This window comes from Hippopotamus amphibius, chromosome 13 (genome assembly GCF_030028045.1).
Source record: "Hippopotamus amphibius kiboko isolate mHipAmp2 chromosome 13, mHipAmp2.hap2, whole genome shotgun sequence".
NCBI lineage: Eukaryota > Metazoa > Chordata > Mammalia > Artiodactyla > Hippopotamidae > Hippopotamus > Hippopotamus amphibius.
This window is the reverse complement of record NC_080198.1, coordinates 36,248,410-36,266,274: the sequence shown is the minus strand read 5'-3', so window position 1 is coordinate 36,266,274 and position 17,865 is coordinate 36,248,410. Positions and strand designations below refer to the sequence as shown.

At 54.4% G+C, this 17,865-nt stretch overlaps 1 protein-coding gene across 5 annotated transcripts in view; it reads left to right on the top strand.

Moving 5' to 3' along the window:
- Positions 1-17,865, top strand: part of TEX264 (testis expressed 264, ER-phagy receptor) — a 29,934-nt gene that overhangs the window by 1,517 nt on the left and 10,552 nt on the right. For 3 of the 5 annotated variants that reach the window (XM_057705532.1, XM_057705529.1, XM_057705531.1), the window contains 2 exons: positions 1,965-2,256; positions 11,427-11,648. In XM_057705532.1, the coding sequence (XP_057561515.1) occupies positions 1,999-2,256; positions 11,427-11,648 (480 nt within the window). In that variant the 5' untranslated portion in view covers positions 1,965-1,998. The remainder of the gene's footprint in view (positions 1-1,964; positions 2,257-11,426; positions 11,649-17,865) is intronic. The other 2 variants (XM_057705534.1, XM_057705533.1) reach the window with 1 other exon arrangement.

Below are 17,865 nucleotides of genomic sequence, written 5' to 3'. Positions count from 1 at the left end.
GAGAGAAAGTGGAAATGGGGGCCTAGAATCAGACTACTGGATTCCCATTGCCTGCATTTTGTCCAGGTGGCTCTGTTTGGTACCTGTGTGACCTTGGGCAAGTCTCTTAATCTCTAACCACTTGTTTACCTATCCATACCCACCTGATTTTGAGGATTAATGAAGTAGCTGTGTTTCAGCATTTAGACAGTGCCTAGCAGATAGTAAGTAGTCAGTGAAAGATTTATCATTATCCTCAAAGAAAACAGGAGGGAAACTAACTGGAGGCAAGTTGAGTAGGATAGGGAATGTGTCCAAAAAAAGCACAACTATGGGGTAGGAACAGAGGTGGGTAAGAAGACCAGTATAAGACACCTCAAGGTCATGATGCCAAAGGTTTAGAAGTTTACTTCGCGTTTTTGTGAGACAAACACTGTGTGCACATTGACTCCAAAGACAGTTTTTCAACAAAAAATGTTGATACCGAGAACCCACAGAAAAGAAATTATTCCATACAGCCAAGTTTTCCATAGGGCTGAAGTGCTGATTTTCAGCTCTTAAACCTTTTAAATTTTAATTACTTGGGGTGGGAATGTTCCTCCAATGGGTCACATGCTTCCATTCCTCTTTAAATAGTCTTCTCTGTGGTGTGATCCGCCCCCCCGCCCAGGCAACGCAGGTCAAGGCCTCTGTATAAGAGGGTTAGGCTTCTGACCCAAGTTTCATGGGGTGCTGGGCAGTCTGTCTTGAATGGCTCACACCCCAACCTATGTGCTGTGTTCGCAGGCCTGCTCTTGGATAGCTTCTCTTGTTTTTTTTAAATTTTTTTCCTCCACTGAAACAAGTATCTTTATTGCTTGTACCATGCAGATAGCAAATAGGAAAAAGGAGGAAAGACCAATGAGGAAGAGGGAGAATTGTCAGATAAATGACATACACAAAAAGGAAAAAAGACATCTCCCCCCCACCCCGGCACACCTACCCCAGGATGCCTTTCTGTGAACTACATAGTACAGGAGGTCAGGTGGGGAGATCAGAACCACAAAAACTAAATTCTAAGCATCCGGAGATGTGGGAAAGAAGGGAAAGAAGCGGGAGGGACAGGGCAGCAAGTGGATCCCAGGTGTGGCTCCCTGCCAGGCCAGCACCCCTCCCCCATGGGATGGAATGCTTCAGCCAGAGTTGAGTAACTCTCACTGCTCCCTGTTGTGTCTCCACTTCTAAGCAGTCGTTTCCTCCTCCTCTTCCTTGCTATTTCTAATCTATGGACTGGAAAAGTGTGATGAAGCTTGTAAGCACCGGTAGCTCAGCTCAAGTCTGGGAAGCATAGTGCAGGACTTTGTTCTGCCTGCTCAGGCTGTTTTAACCTTGTCTCTCCTTTGGTTCTGGATGGGTGAGCTTATTGGATAGCAATATTTCGCGGGCCAGATGTGCTTAGCAAAGGAGAGTTTCCTATGAGAGTCCCTTCCTGTGACACATTTTTCTCCGAGGTTTTGTTCCTCATGGTTTCCCTGTCTTTAAATAAGTGTTTGGGCCCTGTGCTTGTCCATCCTCCCTCTGGCAGTGGCCCATGAGGGTTGGGGAGGCTGGGCAGGCAGCGTGGCTCAGTTGTGGTGGGGAAAAGGCAGGCTGGCTGACGTCTGGCCCATCAGGGGTGGCTGGTCAGGGCCAGGAGTATGTCCCTAGCTGCCTCACTCCTGTGCCTCTCTGTGACTCAGCTTCCCCAGGTGTGACCAAGGCTGTCAGCTGACAGCTGCTCTGAGAGCCTCAGCAGTTGTGATTAAGAAATAAAGAGGCTGTGGCTTCAGTGATCCTTTGTAGCTCCCTTCTAGGTCACTCTATATGTACACACCTCTGGCTCCTCCCTCTCCTGGGTCAGAGCACCCAAGGCAGGGCTGAGGTTGGGCCAGAACTGGCCAGCGGGCAAGTGGGCACATTGGTAAGAGCAGGCTGCCAGCCTCCTCTCCCTTCTGTCTCCTTTGCAGCTGCCTTGGGGTGCGGCGTGGTGGGCGCAGAGCCATGTCGGACCTGCTACTCCTGGGCCTGATTGGGGGCCTGACTCTCCTGCTGCTGCTGACGCTGCTGGCCTTTGCCGGGTACTCAGGGCTGCTGGCTGGGGTGGCAGTGAGTGCTGGCTCACCCCCCATCCGCAACGTCACCATGGCCTACAAGTTCCACGTGGGGCCCTATGGTGAGACTGGGCGGCTTTTCACGGAGAGCTGCAGTGTCTCCCCCAAGCTCCGCTCCATTGCTGTCTGCTATGACAACCCCCACATGGTAAGAGCCTCCTGTGCCCTGGCTGGGGTTCTACCCCATGGACAGACATGGGATAGGGCTTGTTGGGTGAGGGGTGTCTTGGTTTATGAGGAAGGAGTGGGAACATCTTTGAGCTGGCTATGCCGACCACCTCCTTTCTGAGCTTGAAGCTCCTTCCAGATTTAATCTGAATTTCTGCTCCAGACATCCATATGCTGGCTTTCTATTTGTCCCCGTCTGATTTTCCTTGCTTGTGGCTACCCGTGGACTTCTGAGTGCAGTGGGCCACACCACTGCGAGTCCCTAGCCTCTGCTGGGGCTTTGGTCTGTTGCCTCTTTTGTCCCTCCCTCAGCCCCATTTGAAGCTAGCACTCCAAGGTCAGGCCATTCAGATGCTGCCCTCTCTTCGGGGCCATATCTTGTTTCTTTGCCATTCTTCTTTCAGCTCTCATGCTGAAAGAAGGGGGAATCTTCCAGCCATTATGGTGGTCCCTGGCCCAGTGATAAGGCATTTCTTTGGACATCAGGCTGCCTGGTTGGGAGAGGGCCTTGGGGGCAAGTGGAGCCAGGTGAGCTGTTCAGAATGTCCTAGATGCTGGGGTCAGAGACTACCCTGGCATCAGTGGCACCCTGTGGGTGTATGGCCATACTTACAGCCTGTGGTGAATCAGGGCTCACTAATGTGGCCTCTTGCCATGCCATGGGGTGGTGCTGCCCACAGCTGTATGGGCTGGCAGCTCTGCCAAGGGTTCTCCAGCCTCCAGCTCTGGTTTCCTTGCCTGGAGAGCTCAGGTGGGCAAGGCCTATGGCCTACATACTAGGTGCTGAACAGGCCTCAGTGGGATACTTAGTCAAAACAAGGGTGTGCTCACTCCCTCTCTATGCCAGGTTTTGCTTTACATCTGCACTCTGGAGATGAACAGACCTGGCCCTGCCCTCAGGAAGCGTTGTGTGGTTGGCAAGTCAGCCCTATACAAATGAATCTCCAGCAAGACACTGTGCTTGACACTCACAGAACTGTGAGCACGCTGTGGGTTTACCTCAGGTCTGCCATGGGAGCTCATAGAGGAGGTATTCTGTCGTGAGTAGAATTTTGCTCTACTGGGAAGGGCCTCCTGGCTAAGGGAACTGCAGAGCACAGGCCTGCAGATGTGGGATGACAGAGGAAGTGTGGCAAGTGAACACGTGATGGGTGGAGAAAGATGTAGAAGGGTTTGTTGGGCCAGGTGGTGGGAGGGTACAGCAGGTTGGGAGGAAAGGTGCGGCACAATTTGCTTTTTTTTTTTTTTTTTAGCTCTTTATTGGAATATAATTGCTTTACACTCACGTACGAGTTTTTGAGGTACACCAAAGCGAATCAGCTCTATTTGTACATATATCCCCATATCCCCTCCCTCCCGTGACTCTCTCTCACCCTCAACACAATTTGCTTTGATTTAGGAAGCTAACTGGATGGCAGGTGGAGGAGAGAAGGAGATGAGGCAGAGGGCCATCGAGGAGATTGGGCTGCGTTCGGGTGAGGGGTGATATAGCCTGGTTGAGGGATAAGTAGACATTGAGGTTTTGAGGTCACGTGGCTGGGAGATGGCACTAAGTGACAGTCAAGAACATTGGGACCCAAAGGGGATGGGGCAGGCACTGGCCTATGGAAAGCTCCTAGACAAGACACCACACCACCACCCTTGCAGAGGTTTGTTGTGTAAGTCCCTGTCCCTCCTCTACCCTCCCCTGGTCCCTGCCTCTCCTTCCACTTCTGACCCAGTTGGAACCCTCTGCAAGACCTTGGTGGGAGGGATGAGGGTCCTTGCAGCTGCCTCTTTCCTCACCAGCATGTCCTGTTCCAGAAGCAGTACGTTGCCTCTTGAGTTGGAGGTGCTAATTCCAGAATGGGAAAGGGCCAAGGCAGCACGGTACCTTTGGGTCATTGCTGGAGGCTGGCTCAGAGAAGAGTGAGATAGAAGAATCTTGGCATGGGGCACTCTCCCCATGGCCTCCTGACCCAGCCATCTCCAAGCAGCCCATTGTACAGCTCTCCTGGAGGTGTGGTGGACTCTCTGGGGTTGTGGGCCTTGGGTTTCCAGGGTTGGCTGGACACAGCCTGACTTGGGTACCAGTCTGGGGACCCGTGGCCTGAGAGTACGGCCTTGAGGTTAGCAGTCCTGGGTTCTGATTCTGTCTCACCACTGTCCTGCTGTGTGATCTTGGGCATACCTCATACCCTCTCTGAGCCTCCATTTCCTCATCTGAGAGTAATGTTAAAAATACCTGCTTATAGGTAGGCTGGCAAGGATTAAATTATGTGACATAGGTAAAGCATTCACCTCAGTACCTTGCCCTCAACAGAAGTTGTAACAACAAAAAATGGGTGGGAAAAAACTCATGCTAATTAGGTATGATGAGGGGTTGTTAGGCTGGATACTCATAACCCGGGCTTAGACTCTAGGCCTGGATGTGACCATCTGGTTGGCACAGAGAATGAACATGTAGGTCAAAGTGGCCCCTCTGATCTTGTCCATCCCAGTCCTGGGTCACTCCGGAAGACACCTGTGTCCCTATTCAGAGCTGGGTCACACCCTGACACCTGGCATGGCTCACCTGCCTGGCAGAAATCCTAAAAAGTTCAGGGAACCCTGTACTCCCGGGCTTCAGGTGCTCATGGCTATCACAGACTGTCTGGTTTATAAGGACCTGAGGCCTCTGGGTCACACTGCTGGTGTTATAGAGGAGGAGACTAAGGTGCAGTTAGCAGGAGTTGCAGTACTGTCTCACAGAGTTTACTCATGCTTTTTTATTTTCATTTAACAAATATTTGAGCATTTGGTTTGTGTCACTCTGTCCTGGGCACTGGTGCGCAGTGGGGACCAAGGGGCCCAGCCCTCAGGCCCTCTCAGTGGGGGCAGGGGGTGTCAGTGAAGCCTGAAGGACAGACCTCATCTAGTCCTGGGGAAGGCCAAGAAGCCAAGCTCTCTGCCCCCCTAGCTGCCTCCCACAGCAGTGTCCGGCACTGGGCCCTGCATATTGTGGTTCACAGAAGGAAGGGACAGGATGTAGGCTGAGCTGTGGAGTGTCCCATCCTCATTCCACCCTCCCCAGCAGAGCCCAACAGGAGCCAGAACCTGCTTCTCTGAGGGTGGGAGGAAGTAAGGCTATTTCAGGCTCTGTAAGTGAGGCAGTGAGTGACCAGGTGAGAGATGGCCATGTGCTGTGGGTACTGCCCACCCCCATGAGGTGTGAGCTGACAGCTCCCCAGCCACACCCTTTCCAGGCCTCAGCTGGACAGAGGGAGGCTGGTTCCTGAGAAAGGCCTGGTGAGGCTTCCCTGATCTGGCTCTGGAAAGGGCCAGGAAAGGGCACCAGCAAGGCAAGATTATGGTAATTGCTGTGGACCCTTTCGTATGAGATTCCACCTGAGCGTATATATCCTGGAGATACATATGTTTGTATGTATGTATGTAGTCAGTTAGCCAGCCGCCCTATATCTTGGAGTTCTGTATGGAAGAAGCCTATAAGATCTGGGCAAGTGGTTCTTGTGGTACAGGAGGAAGGATCCCCTTCTCCATCCCTGAGGGCCTTGGTGGGTGTGGCGGGGAAGAAGGAAGGAGCATGTGGCAAGAAGTTGACAGACCCTGGCAGTGGCTCATAGGTGTCCCTCTCCTCTCCAGGGCTCAGCATTCATAGAGTGTGGCCATTTCCTCTTCTAAGTGCCAAGGGAGGGGGGGTGAGTTCCAGAATCAGTCAAGGATCTGTCCTCACCTCTACCCACCTCCCTCAGTGCGCGCATATGTGCGCACTGTGCCCTTGTATAGCTCTGCCCTCTCTCTCCTGCTTGGACAGTGACTTTTGCCTCCCCTCCTAGGCCTAGTTCCTCTGGGAGCCTTGGGTGTTGGGAAGGAGCTGGAGAGGACCCTGAGCACTTCATTTGATCCTGACCAGGTCTGGCCTGTGAACAGGACCTAGTGGCTGGGCTGCTGTCACTGTGCCCATGGGCCTGTCCTGTCCGCCAGCCTGGCCCTCCTCCTGCCCTACCCTCTGCTGCCACTGCCTCCACTGCTGTATTTGGAGCTTAAGTAACCTGCCTGCCTGCCCTTGTGGGGAGCTTGGCTGAGGCAAGTAGGGCGTGGCAGCCTGTTCAGTTTACCTAGCCAAGGCCTAGGAGGGGGCGCTTGCTCTAGGCATGGCAGAGGTGGGGGCGAGGGGGTTGTGGGGAGCGGACTGGTGGAGCTTGGATTCTGCCTTTAGTAAGCTAGACCACATTGAAGTTTCTTTTCCCCCCAATCTACTGCAAGTCTGCAGAGGCTGAGGCCTGTAAGAGTTTTCTGACATAGGCCTGTGTCATCCTTCCCCTTCAGTGTGTGTGGGGATGGGGCCCCCTGCTCTCCCTGGAGGCACTGAGGTCACATGGAGTCTGGGTAGGGGTGAGGTGAGGGAGTAGGATCTCCCAGGATTGAGCCCTCAACAAGGGCAGTGGGAATGTGGGCTGGATGATGCATCCTGAAGGCCCAGGCCATTGCCTACCCAGGTACCCTGTCGTGATTTTCTGCCAGATGGAGTCTAGGTTTTTGCTCACAGCAGGTTCACTGCAGACAGCTGTGGAAAGGAGAGCCCCTCTCTGCCCAATAGAGCTGGCTTTGGAAAGGAGGAGGGGTGAGGTGTGGGAGGAAAGGGCTTTGGACTCATCCTTCTGGGTTTCAATCAAGGCTCCATTGCTTATCGGTGTGTGACTCTGAGCAAGTCAGTTGGTCTATCTGAGAATCCCTGCTTCGGGGTTTTTGTTTTTCTGGGGATTAGATAATAAGGATAAGGCCAAAAACCCAGCTCCTGTTAGGTGCTTAGCACTCTTGGCATCCCCCCATTTCTGAGGGCCTTGTGCCACGGGGACTTTATGCTTTTAGGAACCCTCCCTGCCTCTAGCCTAGCCTGCTGTGGGTCACCTGGACCATGTGAGGAGGCACAGTGTGGGGAGAAACCATTGTGCAGGCCATTCCTAGCCAGGACCTATTTCTTGGGCTCCTGGGTGGCTGTGGGTTGTGTGTGGCACAGCTCTGGAGCCAGTCTGCCTGGGTTTGAATCCTGATTCCAACACTGCCTTGATGGGTAACCTCTGCTAGCTTTTCTCTCTGGGTCTCAGGAACGGTGCTCTCTGGATTTAATGGCTGACGTGTGGAGGGCAGCAACTGAGGCTGGTGGTGAGCACCTTGTCAGATGCCAGCTGTTGTTGTTAGGATTATGCTTGAGGGTGAGAAGAGGAAGGCCCTGGAAGAGTTCTAGGTGGGAGCTCCCAGAAAGCCCTTGGACCACCCTCCCCCCCCCCCCCCGAGGTTGGCATCCTGCTGACTACCCTCCCACCAAGCCTAAAGTGTGGGTTCTGTTCTCTGGCCCCACTGTCTGTGTCACCCATGTCCTGACTAGTGCCAGCCCTGCTGTGCCTTTGGGCCCCAGCTGCTCAGGGAAGTTGGACCTGTGGGGCTTGTTGTGTTGACCTGCAGTGCGCAGGAGGGTAAACGAACCCACTGCTCACCCTCTAGTAATGGGCAGGTGAGGCTGCTCTCTCCCGCTGGGGATCACCAGTGCAAGTGAAAGGCCTTGCTCCCACTTCTCCCATTGCCTTGGGCAGCTCTGGGCTGGGTAGGCTGGCCAGGGAGGAGTCAAGGTAGCCCTCTGGGCCTGGGACTGGCAGACAGCGCAGATGTCCCGATCAGATCATGCAGGTTATGGACCCGGGGTGGGCCATTTCTACTGAACCCGAGGGCTGGGTTTGCTCTGGGCTAGCTGACGCCATTTTTTCTTCCTGGATCCTGGAATTTATTGATCTTGTCCAGTTTCCAGATTCAGTGAGGTCTTGGCCAGGCAGGGACCTTCTCTTTGCTATGGCCTCACACAGCAGGGTCAGCAGGGTACTGCAAGGCCTCTCTGGAAGGGGCAGGGGGGCCAGCTTGTACCTGGAAGCCCTAGGTTCCAAGCAGACTGCCCTCTTCTTACAATGCCAAGACTCAGGAGGCCTCATAGCCTGAAGGAGGTACTCTGGTATCTCTTTCCTAGCACTTTTCCTCTGAGGGCAGATTCTGGATGGGCTCGCCTTACTCAAATTGGTGGTGGGTCTGGCCCCTGCCATGTCTGCCTGGTATGGTTTCTTGCTGGTACTAGTTCTGGTTCAGCTCTTGTTCTGGGCATCAGTACCTACAGAAATGACTGATATGGGGAGGAAAGGGAGAAGGCAGAAAGAACTCGAAGGCCCAGGCTGCCCTTCGAAGGCCAGGCCCAAGTAAAGACATTGCATTGAAACAAGGTGGGTGGGGTTTCTAGCTATCAAGACACTCCTTTCTGGGCCCTTGGCTGTCTCAATGGCCCACTCCCCTGGAGGTAGGCCTGGGCTCTCCCAGGAGCCCAGAAGAGCCTTCTGCTGCTCTGAGACCAGCCTTGCCACTCCCCAGCTTGTCTTAGGACCTGTCCCATCTCTTCCTTGCTGGTGCCTGGTTCAGCTGTCTCCTGGTTCCTGCTTGGTATGAGGCTGCTTAGCAGGTAGTGGGCTTGCTGGGTAACCTCCTAGTCTGCCCCTTAGCCACTTGGACAGGGGAGGGGGCAGGAAGTGTTCTCACTTGTGAAATTGAAAAGTTGCTCAGGCAGGAAGGGAGTACCTGTGCCCAGGATCTCAGGAGCCCTGTCCTTATTCATGATGCAGAGCCTGTGTGTGCATGTGTATGCATGCGTGCGTGCCTGTACTATGGCTGAAGAATTCTGTGCATAAGATCCTGGACCTTTCTTCCTAGAGGCCTGGAGTGATAGGGAGATAGAGAGGCCACCAGTTACAGTGCAGCACAAGACCTGCTCCCTCTGATGGGCATTTTGGGATCAGAGAGGAGGGACTGCTTAGGAGAAACAGAGGCTTTCTTTCTTAAAGAATGGTTGAGTTTCCCAGGCAGAAGGGACTCTAGAGTAGGGTTAGGAGGACACTTCAGGCAGAGGAAGTAGCCTACACAAAGGGAGGAAGCATGGGAGGATGTGGCATGTTTGGGGAGCTGCAAATAGTTCCGCGTGGGTGTGTGCGGGGGTCTGGTAGGAGAAGAGGCTGGCAAGGCTGGCTGGCCAGAGCCTGGATTTGTCTCTCCCTCTGCCACTCAGATGATTAGTGGGCGCCTGCCCACCTGGGTCCTGGCCCCTATTCAGGCCTAGGGGTGCAGAAAAGGAGTGCTAGATGAGTGTGTGGACAAATCCGGGTAGTGTGTTGTGTGGGCCACCCTGAGACAGCCTTGCATGCTGACCTCAGGAGTTTCATCTCAGAGGTGAATTGGCATCCATTGAGAGGTTCTAAGCAGGGCAGGTGTTCCGGTGCTTTTGGGGGACTGAGGACAATGTAGAGCTGGGAGGTCCGTGAGGGCTGCTGAGGTGATCAAGACCCTGGGTCCCAAACCCAGGCAGGCCAGGGGTTGGAGAGGAGATTATCAATTGACCCTCCATACATTTCTCTGCTTAACCTGTATTGGATATTTCTTTTGTACAGCATAGGTCTCTAGAGTTAGGAATATGGGGATGGGCTTTACCACAGGCACTGTCCCTTGGCCTGTCAGCAGGACACCTGCCAGAACCACCTGCCTTTCTGGCCAGCCTCAAGTCTTGGGTATGAATGGGGCAGTTGCACCATCTAGAGACAAGAGGTGGTACTGCAGTGATCTCCAGTGCCTCTGGGTAGGGTGGGAAGAGCGTAGGGTTGAGAGAAGTGACTGTGCTGCAAGGTTGACCTGATATAAGTAAGAGTTTACAGCACAGTATTGGGGTCTGTGGGGGTTGCCATCAAGCCACCCTGAAAAGCTCTCCAAGAGGGTGTTTGGACGTGAAGCATGGGCAGGGAGAAGCTCGTGTTCAGAGGTTTGGGTAGATGGGCATTCTAGGCCAATGGTTACTTGTTTGGCCTGTGTCATAGCTACTCGGAACTGACAAGTATGGAGCGCTTGCTGGACCATGCTAAGTTCTCATGTGAAGTATCTTACAATTCTGTAAGTTGAAATCAAGGAATTGTGGCTTCAGGAAACCAAAGGACTCATCCCAAACACAAAACTCAAGATTCACACCCAGGCCTGCCTCTCTCCAGAAGCTGTGTTCCTGACCACTGCACCATATCGCCTGCCACAAAAGCCCTGAGCTATGCTTAATGACATAGGATTCAAGGGGACCAGAGCTGCAGAGAGTGGGGCGTGATGCCCAGGGACTACACTGAGGTGGGAGTAGGTGCCGAAGTTTCAGGCAAAGTGAGACTCCAAGCACAGGGCTGCATTGGCCAAAATAGAATGGCAGAGTAGGGCTGAGAAACCCCTAGGGGATTGTTGAAAGGGCCAGTGGTGGGAGGGCACAGACAGGTAAAAGTGACTTCATGGTATTGGGAAGATAGGCTGAAGAGAGGAGCAAGTGGAGGTAGAAGGAGTTTAAATTTAGGAGTCACTGGGCCCTGAATAGGGCCTTCAGATTGAGGAAAACCCAGGATGGAGAGCACAAGGTCTGCGGTAAGTCTCTTGGATTTAGGAAGTGATACCCCTGGAGACTGATATAGATTCAGGTGGCAGGAGGTGAGACAAACTGGGGCCCCTTGATACCAAGAGGAGAAGCAAGTGCTGGGCCTTTCAGGCCTGGAGTCAGGCCTAGGAAGCATCTAAGACTCACATAGGAGCCCTAACCTGGCTGGGATTTGTGGGAGCCAAGGGAGGGAGGGGAGCAGAGTGCAGTGAAGTGTAGGTACTAGGGGCCCAGAGAGACTTGGAGGGAACCAGCGGTCTCAGCCAAGAAGGGGCCTGGGAAGTGGGACAGGGTTTAGGATGGGCTGTGGGCTGGAAAGGAGGTATGGAGGCCCTGGTGACGGTGGCTGGCCCTGTCTTAAGAGCTTGGGGAAGAGGATCTCATACCATTTGATCTGCAACCCAGAGTTCATCGTGACTCTGCTTCCTGACCAGCACTTCTTTAGCCCCTCCACAGCCGGCAGGGGCCTGCCCTGTGCGATGGAGGGATGGATGAGTCCTGCAGCGGGATGCCACAGGCCAGGTTTCAGCGAGAAAATTGTCATCTCCATTGTGGTGTCTGGGGCTGCGTGGCTTGTTGGAGCTAGTGGTTCTGCCAGGCCCAAGCTGGCACAGAAGTCAGGAAGCAAAAGGTCTGTGGGCCTCCTTCCTTTGCCCAATCCTGACACCCCTGCTCTGCCTCCGCAGGTGCCTACTGAGAAGTGCCGCTGTGCAGTAGGCAGCATTCTGAGTGAAGGGGACGAGTCACCCTCCCCTGAGCTCATCCGACTCTATCAGAAATTTGGCTTCAAGGTGTTCTCCTTCCCAGCACCCAGCCATGTGGTGACGGCCACTTTCCCCTACACCACCCCCCTGTCCATCTGGCTGGCTACCCGCCGTGTCCATCCTGCCCTGGATGCGTACATCAAGGTGAGACACGAGTCTGGTGTATGTGCTTCGGGGGGCAGCCAGTCCTTTGAGTGGGGGCTGAGGAGGCCTGCCTAGCCTGGGGAAGAAAAGGTGGTGTTGGGAGGGCAGCACCTCGTGGAGCAGGTGCCTGTGGAGCTAGGAAGATGGGCAGAGGCTGCTGGCATTTCTTCCACACACCCAAGACCTCATGGGCCCCAAGCATCTCCCAGGAGCACGGGTAGTTTGTTCAGAAACCCAGCCTTGTCATTTAAGCTCTGACTTGGACCAGAGGCATCCTTAGTGCTCAGCCCCAACTCCAGGCCCACGCTGTCCCCATCCTGCTAGAGGCCTGCAGAGCAAGGGCCCTGAGACAAACTTTTCCTGTTGTAAATTCCTCGTCCTTAAAACATTTTGTGAACTTGGGTGCTAGGGAAATGACCCCAGTTTGGGCTTGGAAGTGATTGTTTATTCATCTGTTCAACTTGTGTGTATCGAATGTCTGTGTCAGTTGCTGGATGTGGTATGAGATATTGGTCCATGAAATAGACATTTACAGTGAGGTAGTGGAGATAGGTAAAAATGTCAGACAAAAATGGGGTACATACTAGGAAAGAACAGTGAGAGAAGGCGGGGAACCAAGTGCGCAGAGTGGTCAGGGACAACCTCTCGGAGGAGGTAACCTCTCAGGCAAAATCCTAGAAGAGCCCTTGGAGAGGTGGTAAGAATGTTCTAGGCAGAACTAGGGAGAGAAGCATGAGTTTGGTCTAAAGGCAGTAGAAAGGCACTGCAGAGTTCCAGCCAGGATCTGAGCTGCACCTATGCAAGATGGGCTCTGCATTGCTGGGCAGGGTGGAGCTGGACGGTGGCTCATGGGGGCCAGGTGGCGGTGCTTAGAAGCTGTTATAAATCCGGCTGTGCATGGCAGCAGCTTGGGCTGTTTTGGAGGTAGAACTGATGGATTTGTGGGTGGGTTGGGTGATGGGGAGGGGAAGGAATGGGAGGAGTCAGAGGCTGCAGTCCCCTCTGGCTTGGGCAGGTGGGTGAGTGTGCAGTGGTGCTTTCCACTGAGGTATGGAGGACAGAGAGAGGCAATGGTTTGGGGGGCAATCAGCTCCGTGGGCTGTGCCCGGGGATCTGCCTGAGGGATATCCGAGTTGGGGTGTGAAGTCAGCAGTGATGTGTCTAGTCTGGAGTTCAGAGAGGGTTGGGCTGGTGGACATGTTTGGTGACGTGAGCCTATTGACAGTATTTGCCTTGGAGGATGGCTGTGACAGCACAGCCTGTACAGAGGGCATGGCCAGTTTGTGGCTGGGGTCAGGGAAGGGGAGAAAAAAGTTGGCTGGAATGTGAACTTGGCAGTTTCGGAAGAACCTGGCAGCTTGTTCTCCAGAGCAGCTTGGGAAAAGGGACAGGGCCTTAGTGATGGAAATGGGAGCTCAGACACATCCTAGTTAAGGAGGTGTAAGAGTCTGGTGTCAGGGTTGGGGAATGAATAAATGGGGCCCTGGGTCACCAGCTGTGGTCTTGGTAGGCAGAGATAGGAAGAGAAGAAAAAGAGGAGGGCTACTGTGGTAGGGAAGGGGCACGGGGAGGATGGAGAAGGATTTCCTTTGCAAGCTGGAGGGTGGCAGCCAGAAGGGTGCGGGAGGTGGGGTTGGGCCAGAGGCTAAGGGGCAGGCTGAGGCAGGAGGTGGGGGAGCTGACTGGTGGTGAGGGCAGAAAGGGAGACCTCAGTGTCCAAGGCCTGCTCAGCATTTCACCTAAGGAAGGGCTGGTGTGTGGTGTCTCCGGTCCTGTCTGTGTCATCCTCAGCTTCAAGGGCCAGTCTGGAGGAGCACCCCTGGGAAAAGACTTTCTGGGTTCCAGACCTCAGAACAGGACATGTGACATGTGGTGTGGTGGCGAGCAAGTCAGCCACCAAAGCCTTTTCTTGGCTTCAGGGGTTTATTTTTAGACACCTTTGTCCAAATTTCCCGGCCCCTGACAGCTTCACAAGTTGCCTGGTTTTGACGTCACCTCTTTGATGAAAGCCCTTCCTCCTACCTCCTCCTCCTGTGGGAGCCTGTCAGCTGTGCTCTGGGCTTGATTTTCCTGGGGTTGGGGCTGCATGGCATGAGGAAGCCACAGGTGCAGGGCAGTGCAAGGGGCTTCTCAGGCATGTCTGTGAGCCATGCTGTGTGGGCTTGGCCACCAGCTGGGAGAGTGAGAGATGCCAGGCTGCCCACATGGAGACACAGCGCAGGTGCTCTACTGGTTTCTGAGGGTGGGGGTCGCCTTCAGCCCCTGTATTTAGCCTGATCTGTTATTCTGGGGAACAAAGCCAGGTGAAAGAGTAGGAAGGGGCTGTTCTTTTTGTTGGTCTCAGCCTGCAGTGGACAAGGAGTGGCCCTATGCCTCTCTTGGTCTAGGTGACAGAGAGAAGAGAATGTAAGGCTTGCTGTCACACCTGCCCTCTTCCCCACTGCCCTGGGACCAGAGAAAAGAGGCTACTAATGAGACTCTGGTCACTTCTGACTCTCCCAACCCTGACAGCTGGCTGCCTTTAACCGTGTGTGTGTGTGTGTGTGCACGCTCTTTTTTCTCCACCTCGGTGGCTTCTCTCTGGATCTAAGTCTGGGTCTGCCGTGGAGTTGCTTCAAACGCAGTGACAGCAGCCTGTCGGCTTTCTATTTCAGGAGGGGTGAGGGAGGCAGTAGCCAAGAGGAGGGGAGGGAGGGCTTTGCAGGCTCACCTGCTTCCCCAAAGGCTGGGGCGAGGGGTGGAGGTGAATGATCTCAGAGCTTTGGATGAGGAAGGTAGAGAGCAGCTGCTGTCCTGGCAGTGGCAGATGTGTCTGAGCCTGGGACAGGATTGGTCTCATGGGATAGCAAGGTCCTGAGGGTCTCTGTGAGGAGCCCAAAGAGAAGCATTTGTCAGGCCTTTGTGGGGATTCTGGAAGGATGGCCAGATCCCAGCTTTGTGGTCTGTGTGGCAGCCCCTGGCTCTCTGGCCAGGCTTCCCTGCCTTGGCAGCCTGACAAGCAGTAGGGGCTAGAACTCTGCCTTCCTCCGTGTAAACCACTGGGGGCCCCGAGGCTGAGCACTCTGGGATGGCATGTATGTGAGGGGTCCCTGGGTTCTGTATGACTGTCAGTCTATGTGGAAGATGCCCTAGCTTTGTCAGGCTGCTGCACCCCGGAGTTAGCCTCTAGGGCAGGAGGAGACCACTCCCTGAGCCCCAGGAAGGGTATTCTTCTGGAAGGAGGGCACGGAGCTTCCTTGAAATTGCAAGGCCACAGGAGGAGGTGGGGCCCAGTAGTCAGCCCAGAGCAATAGGCAAAGGCCTCAAAATTCATCACAAGGTGGGACCAGTCTTTATGAGCATCCAGAGAAGGCTTGGGACACATGGAGCAGACCAGAGCTGAGTGCAAGGCCTGGGGTCCATGTGTGGGATTGTGTGTGAGGTCCCTGAGCTCGGTACTTGGTTCATATCTGTCTGCAGTTGGTGAGGGAATCACTGAGAGCGTTAAACTGGCCAGCCAGGCCCCCACCCCCACCGCCCCCATGCCTGACTTCCTTCCACCAGGATCTGTGATCTTTTCCATAAACCCCCTGCCTTGAATTTTCAAAGGAGGGTCCATGTGATGTTTGGGCATCTCCTGAGTTTAGGGAGACACAGGGCATTGTCTGGAGGCTGGTTGGCTGGGAAGTGTGGGCAGGCCCTGGAGGTCGGATAGTGACTCCTTCTCCATAGAATTAAAGAGGTGTCACAGGCAGGGCAGATAGAGTGAGCCAGTGGGGGAACCTTGGTGGTTGAGTTCTGGGATGGCTGGGCTGATGAGGTTGTCCTACCAGGGACAGCTATGAGCAGGGACCCCAGACCTTAGTTCTCAGACTGCTCTGAGCGTAGGAGCCTAGGAACTGTGCTAAGGTGCCCCTGTGGCTGGCAGCCAGGGGTAGGGGGCTGCACTCAGGACCTTTACCTGCTTCAGCTGGAGTAGCTCTGCCTCTGGATTTTACACATCAGATGACCTCCTGAGCTTTTGTTTGGAGGAGGATGTTTGAGACTTAACTGGTTTGAAAACCTCTGTCCTAAGAGGGGTGCACGGTTGGGCAGATGCCTCCTCCACCCCGGCCAACAGCATGTCTGTTCCAGATCCTGAGGATGCTGTGACAGTTGCAGTGTGAGTGAAGCCGGAAGGTGCCAGGGCTCATCCCTTGTGCAGGCAGGGGCGGGAGGGGTTCCCAGAAGAGGCACTTTCTGGGGAAGCTGGAAGCTGGACCTGAAGGAAGGCCTGGGGAGTGTCAGGGTTGAGATCTCCCCAGAGTGGATGTGACTGAACTCCTGAGTGGTGGGCGATAGGCTGGCATTGTCAAGGCACAGCCAGCTGCAGACTAAGGAGTGGGGGGCCTCAGCTGCCTCAGTGGGGTGCCTGTAGAAGTGGGTCATCCTGTTGCGCTGTGGGCAAGGAGGAAGCTCCCAGCAGCATGGTCAGAGTCTAGTGCCTCAGAATCTCCTGTGTTTGTTTTCCCTCAACCTATCCGGGTGACTTAGAGGGAGTCAGTGATAGGGGTGGTTTGAGTCCACGCTGAAGCCAGAACACCAGGAGGGAGCAGGATGGTCCTGGCAGTGGAAATCCAGGTAAAGAAGCCCTGTGGGATATGAAATTTGGGGTCACCTCTTTCCCTGCCCGTCACCTTTGCTGAGCTATTGTGGGAGGGTTCCGGAGCCTTATTTTTAACAAGGATGGTCTTCCTGGTATCTCAGCTCAGTCACTTACTCCACAGTTATTTACTGGGCCCTCTTTTGTGTGGCATTGTTTGGAGCATGGAGGAATCAGCTAGGAGGTAGGCATAGGGTCCTAATCAAAGCCAGCATCCCCATTGTTTTACCAATAAGGACATTGAGGCCTAGGGAGGGGAGGTTACCCAAGGTCAGGGGTTGAAGCAGTGGCCAAGTCTAGACTGGATCCCCTGGGCAGAGAATCACTAATGGCTGCATGCCTTTTGCCATTCTGCCCTGTCCATGATTGGAGCTGGGCCCAAGAGGCTGAGGACTTGTCATGACCTTGGGATGCACTGGGAGTGGTACCCAGAATGGGCCTGGGATAGCAGCACTGTGGCCTAACACACACTTGACCCTCTGTCTCCAGCCCTGGTGGGCAGAGTCAGGGGCTGAGACCATCAGTTTGGTAGCCTGCTGGGGAGCAAGGGGCAGGAAGAGCCTGGCTGCCCACTTGCCCAGCAGGGACTCATTAAGGGAGACCTTGGCAGCTGTTCCAGGCACAGGAAGCATCTGCTGGAGGTGCCTTATTGTGCCTCATGTCCTCACCCTCAGTGAGGTGGAGATGGCTCCATTCCCAGGCTTCCCTCACCAGCCAGCTTACCTGCCAGTGCTACCACCTGCTAATTGGCCTGCGCCAGCTCAGGGAGGAGGGTGTGCTCAGTAACACCAGGACCTAGGGTTGAATGATAAGCCCCCAGAACTCTTTCCTTCCGCCATCTCTTCTAGCCACAGGGCTTAGCCATGCCTAGGGGGAGTGGGGTGGGGAAGGGAGAGATGGATTCACTGGGAAAGGCAAAGCAACCTTTGGAGGGGGTGGAATTTGGGCTGATCCTTGAAGGATGGGTACCGTTCTTCAAGTAGGAAGGCAGGTCAGGCAGAGGCACTGGCTTGGTCATGGCCTGTATATCCATTGTGGCTGGAGTGCAGGGGAGGAGCAAGAATTTGGGCCCAAGAGATGAGGCTGGGTCCTGCAGGTTTTAGGAACCACTGATGGTATGTGAGCAGATGAGTGACAGTATCCAGCCTGGCTTTGGAACAGGACTTGAGCACTGGGAGATGGAGAGGAAGAGCCAGAGGCCACAGTCAAACTCTGAACTAGAGTAACAGAAGTTAGCAGAGAGTATCAGTGACTCTCCATTCCCAGATTTCCCCAAGCCAGGAGGAGACCCCCCACCCCCACCCCACAAACACACCAAAGCTTGCCTTCCCTGACTCCTCTTAAGAAGTTGCCCCTGGATGTTGAGGTGTAGGGGGACCCACACAGGAAGCTAGGGCTCTCCCCTCTGCCGGCCTGGGTCCTGGAACCTGTTCCTCAGCCTCTCTGGCTTCACCTCTCCCCATTCCCCTATCCCAGGAATGAAAGCACAAAGCCAGCCTTTGCTGGGGCGGGCGTGGGAGCCACTACTCTTGAAATACCAGCTCAGATATGGTAGCTTGGCAGCCCTGCAGGACCCTGGGGGCTGAGGCTTGTCTG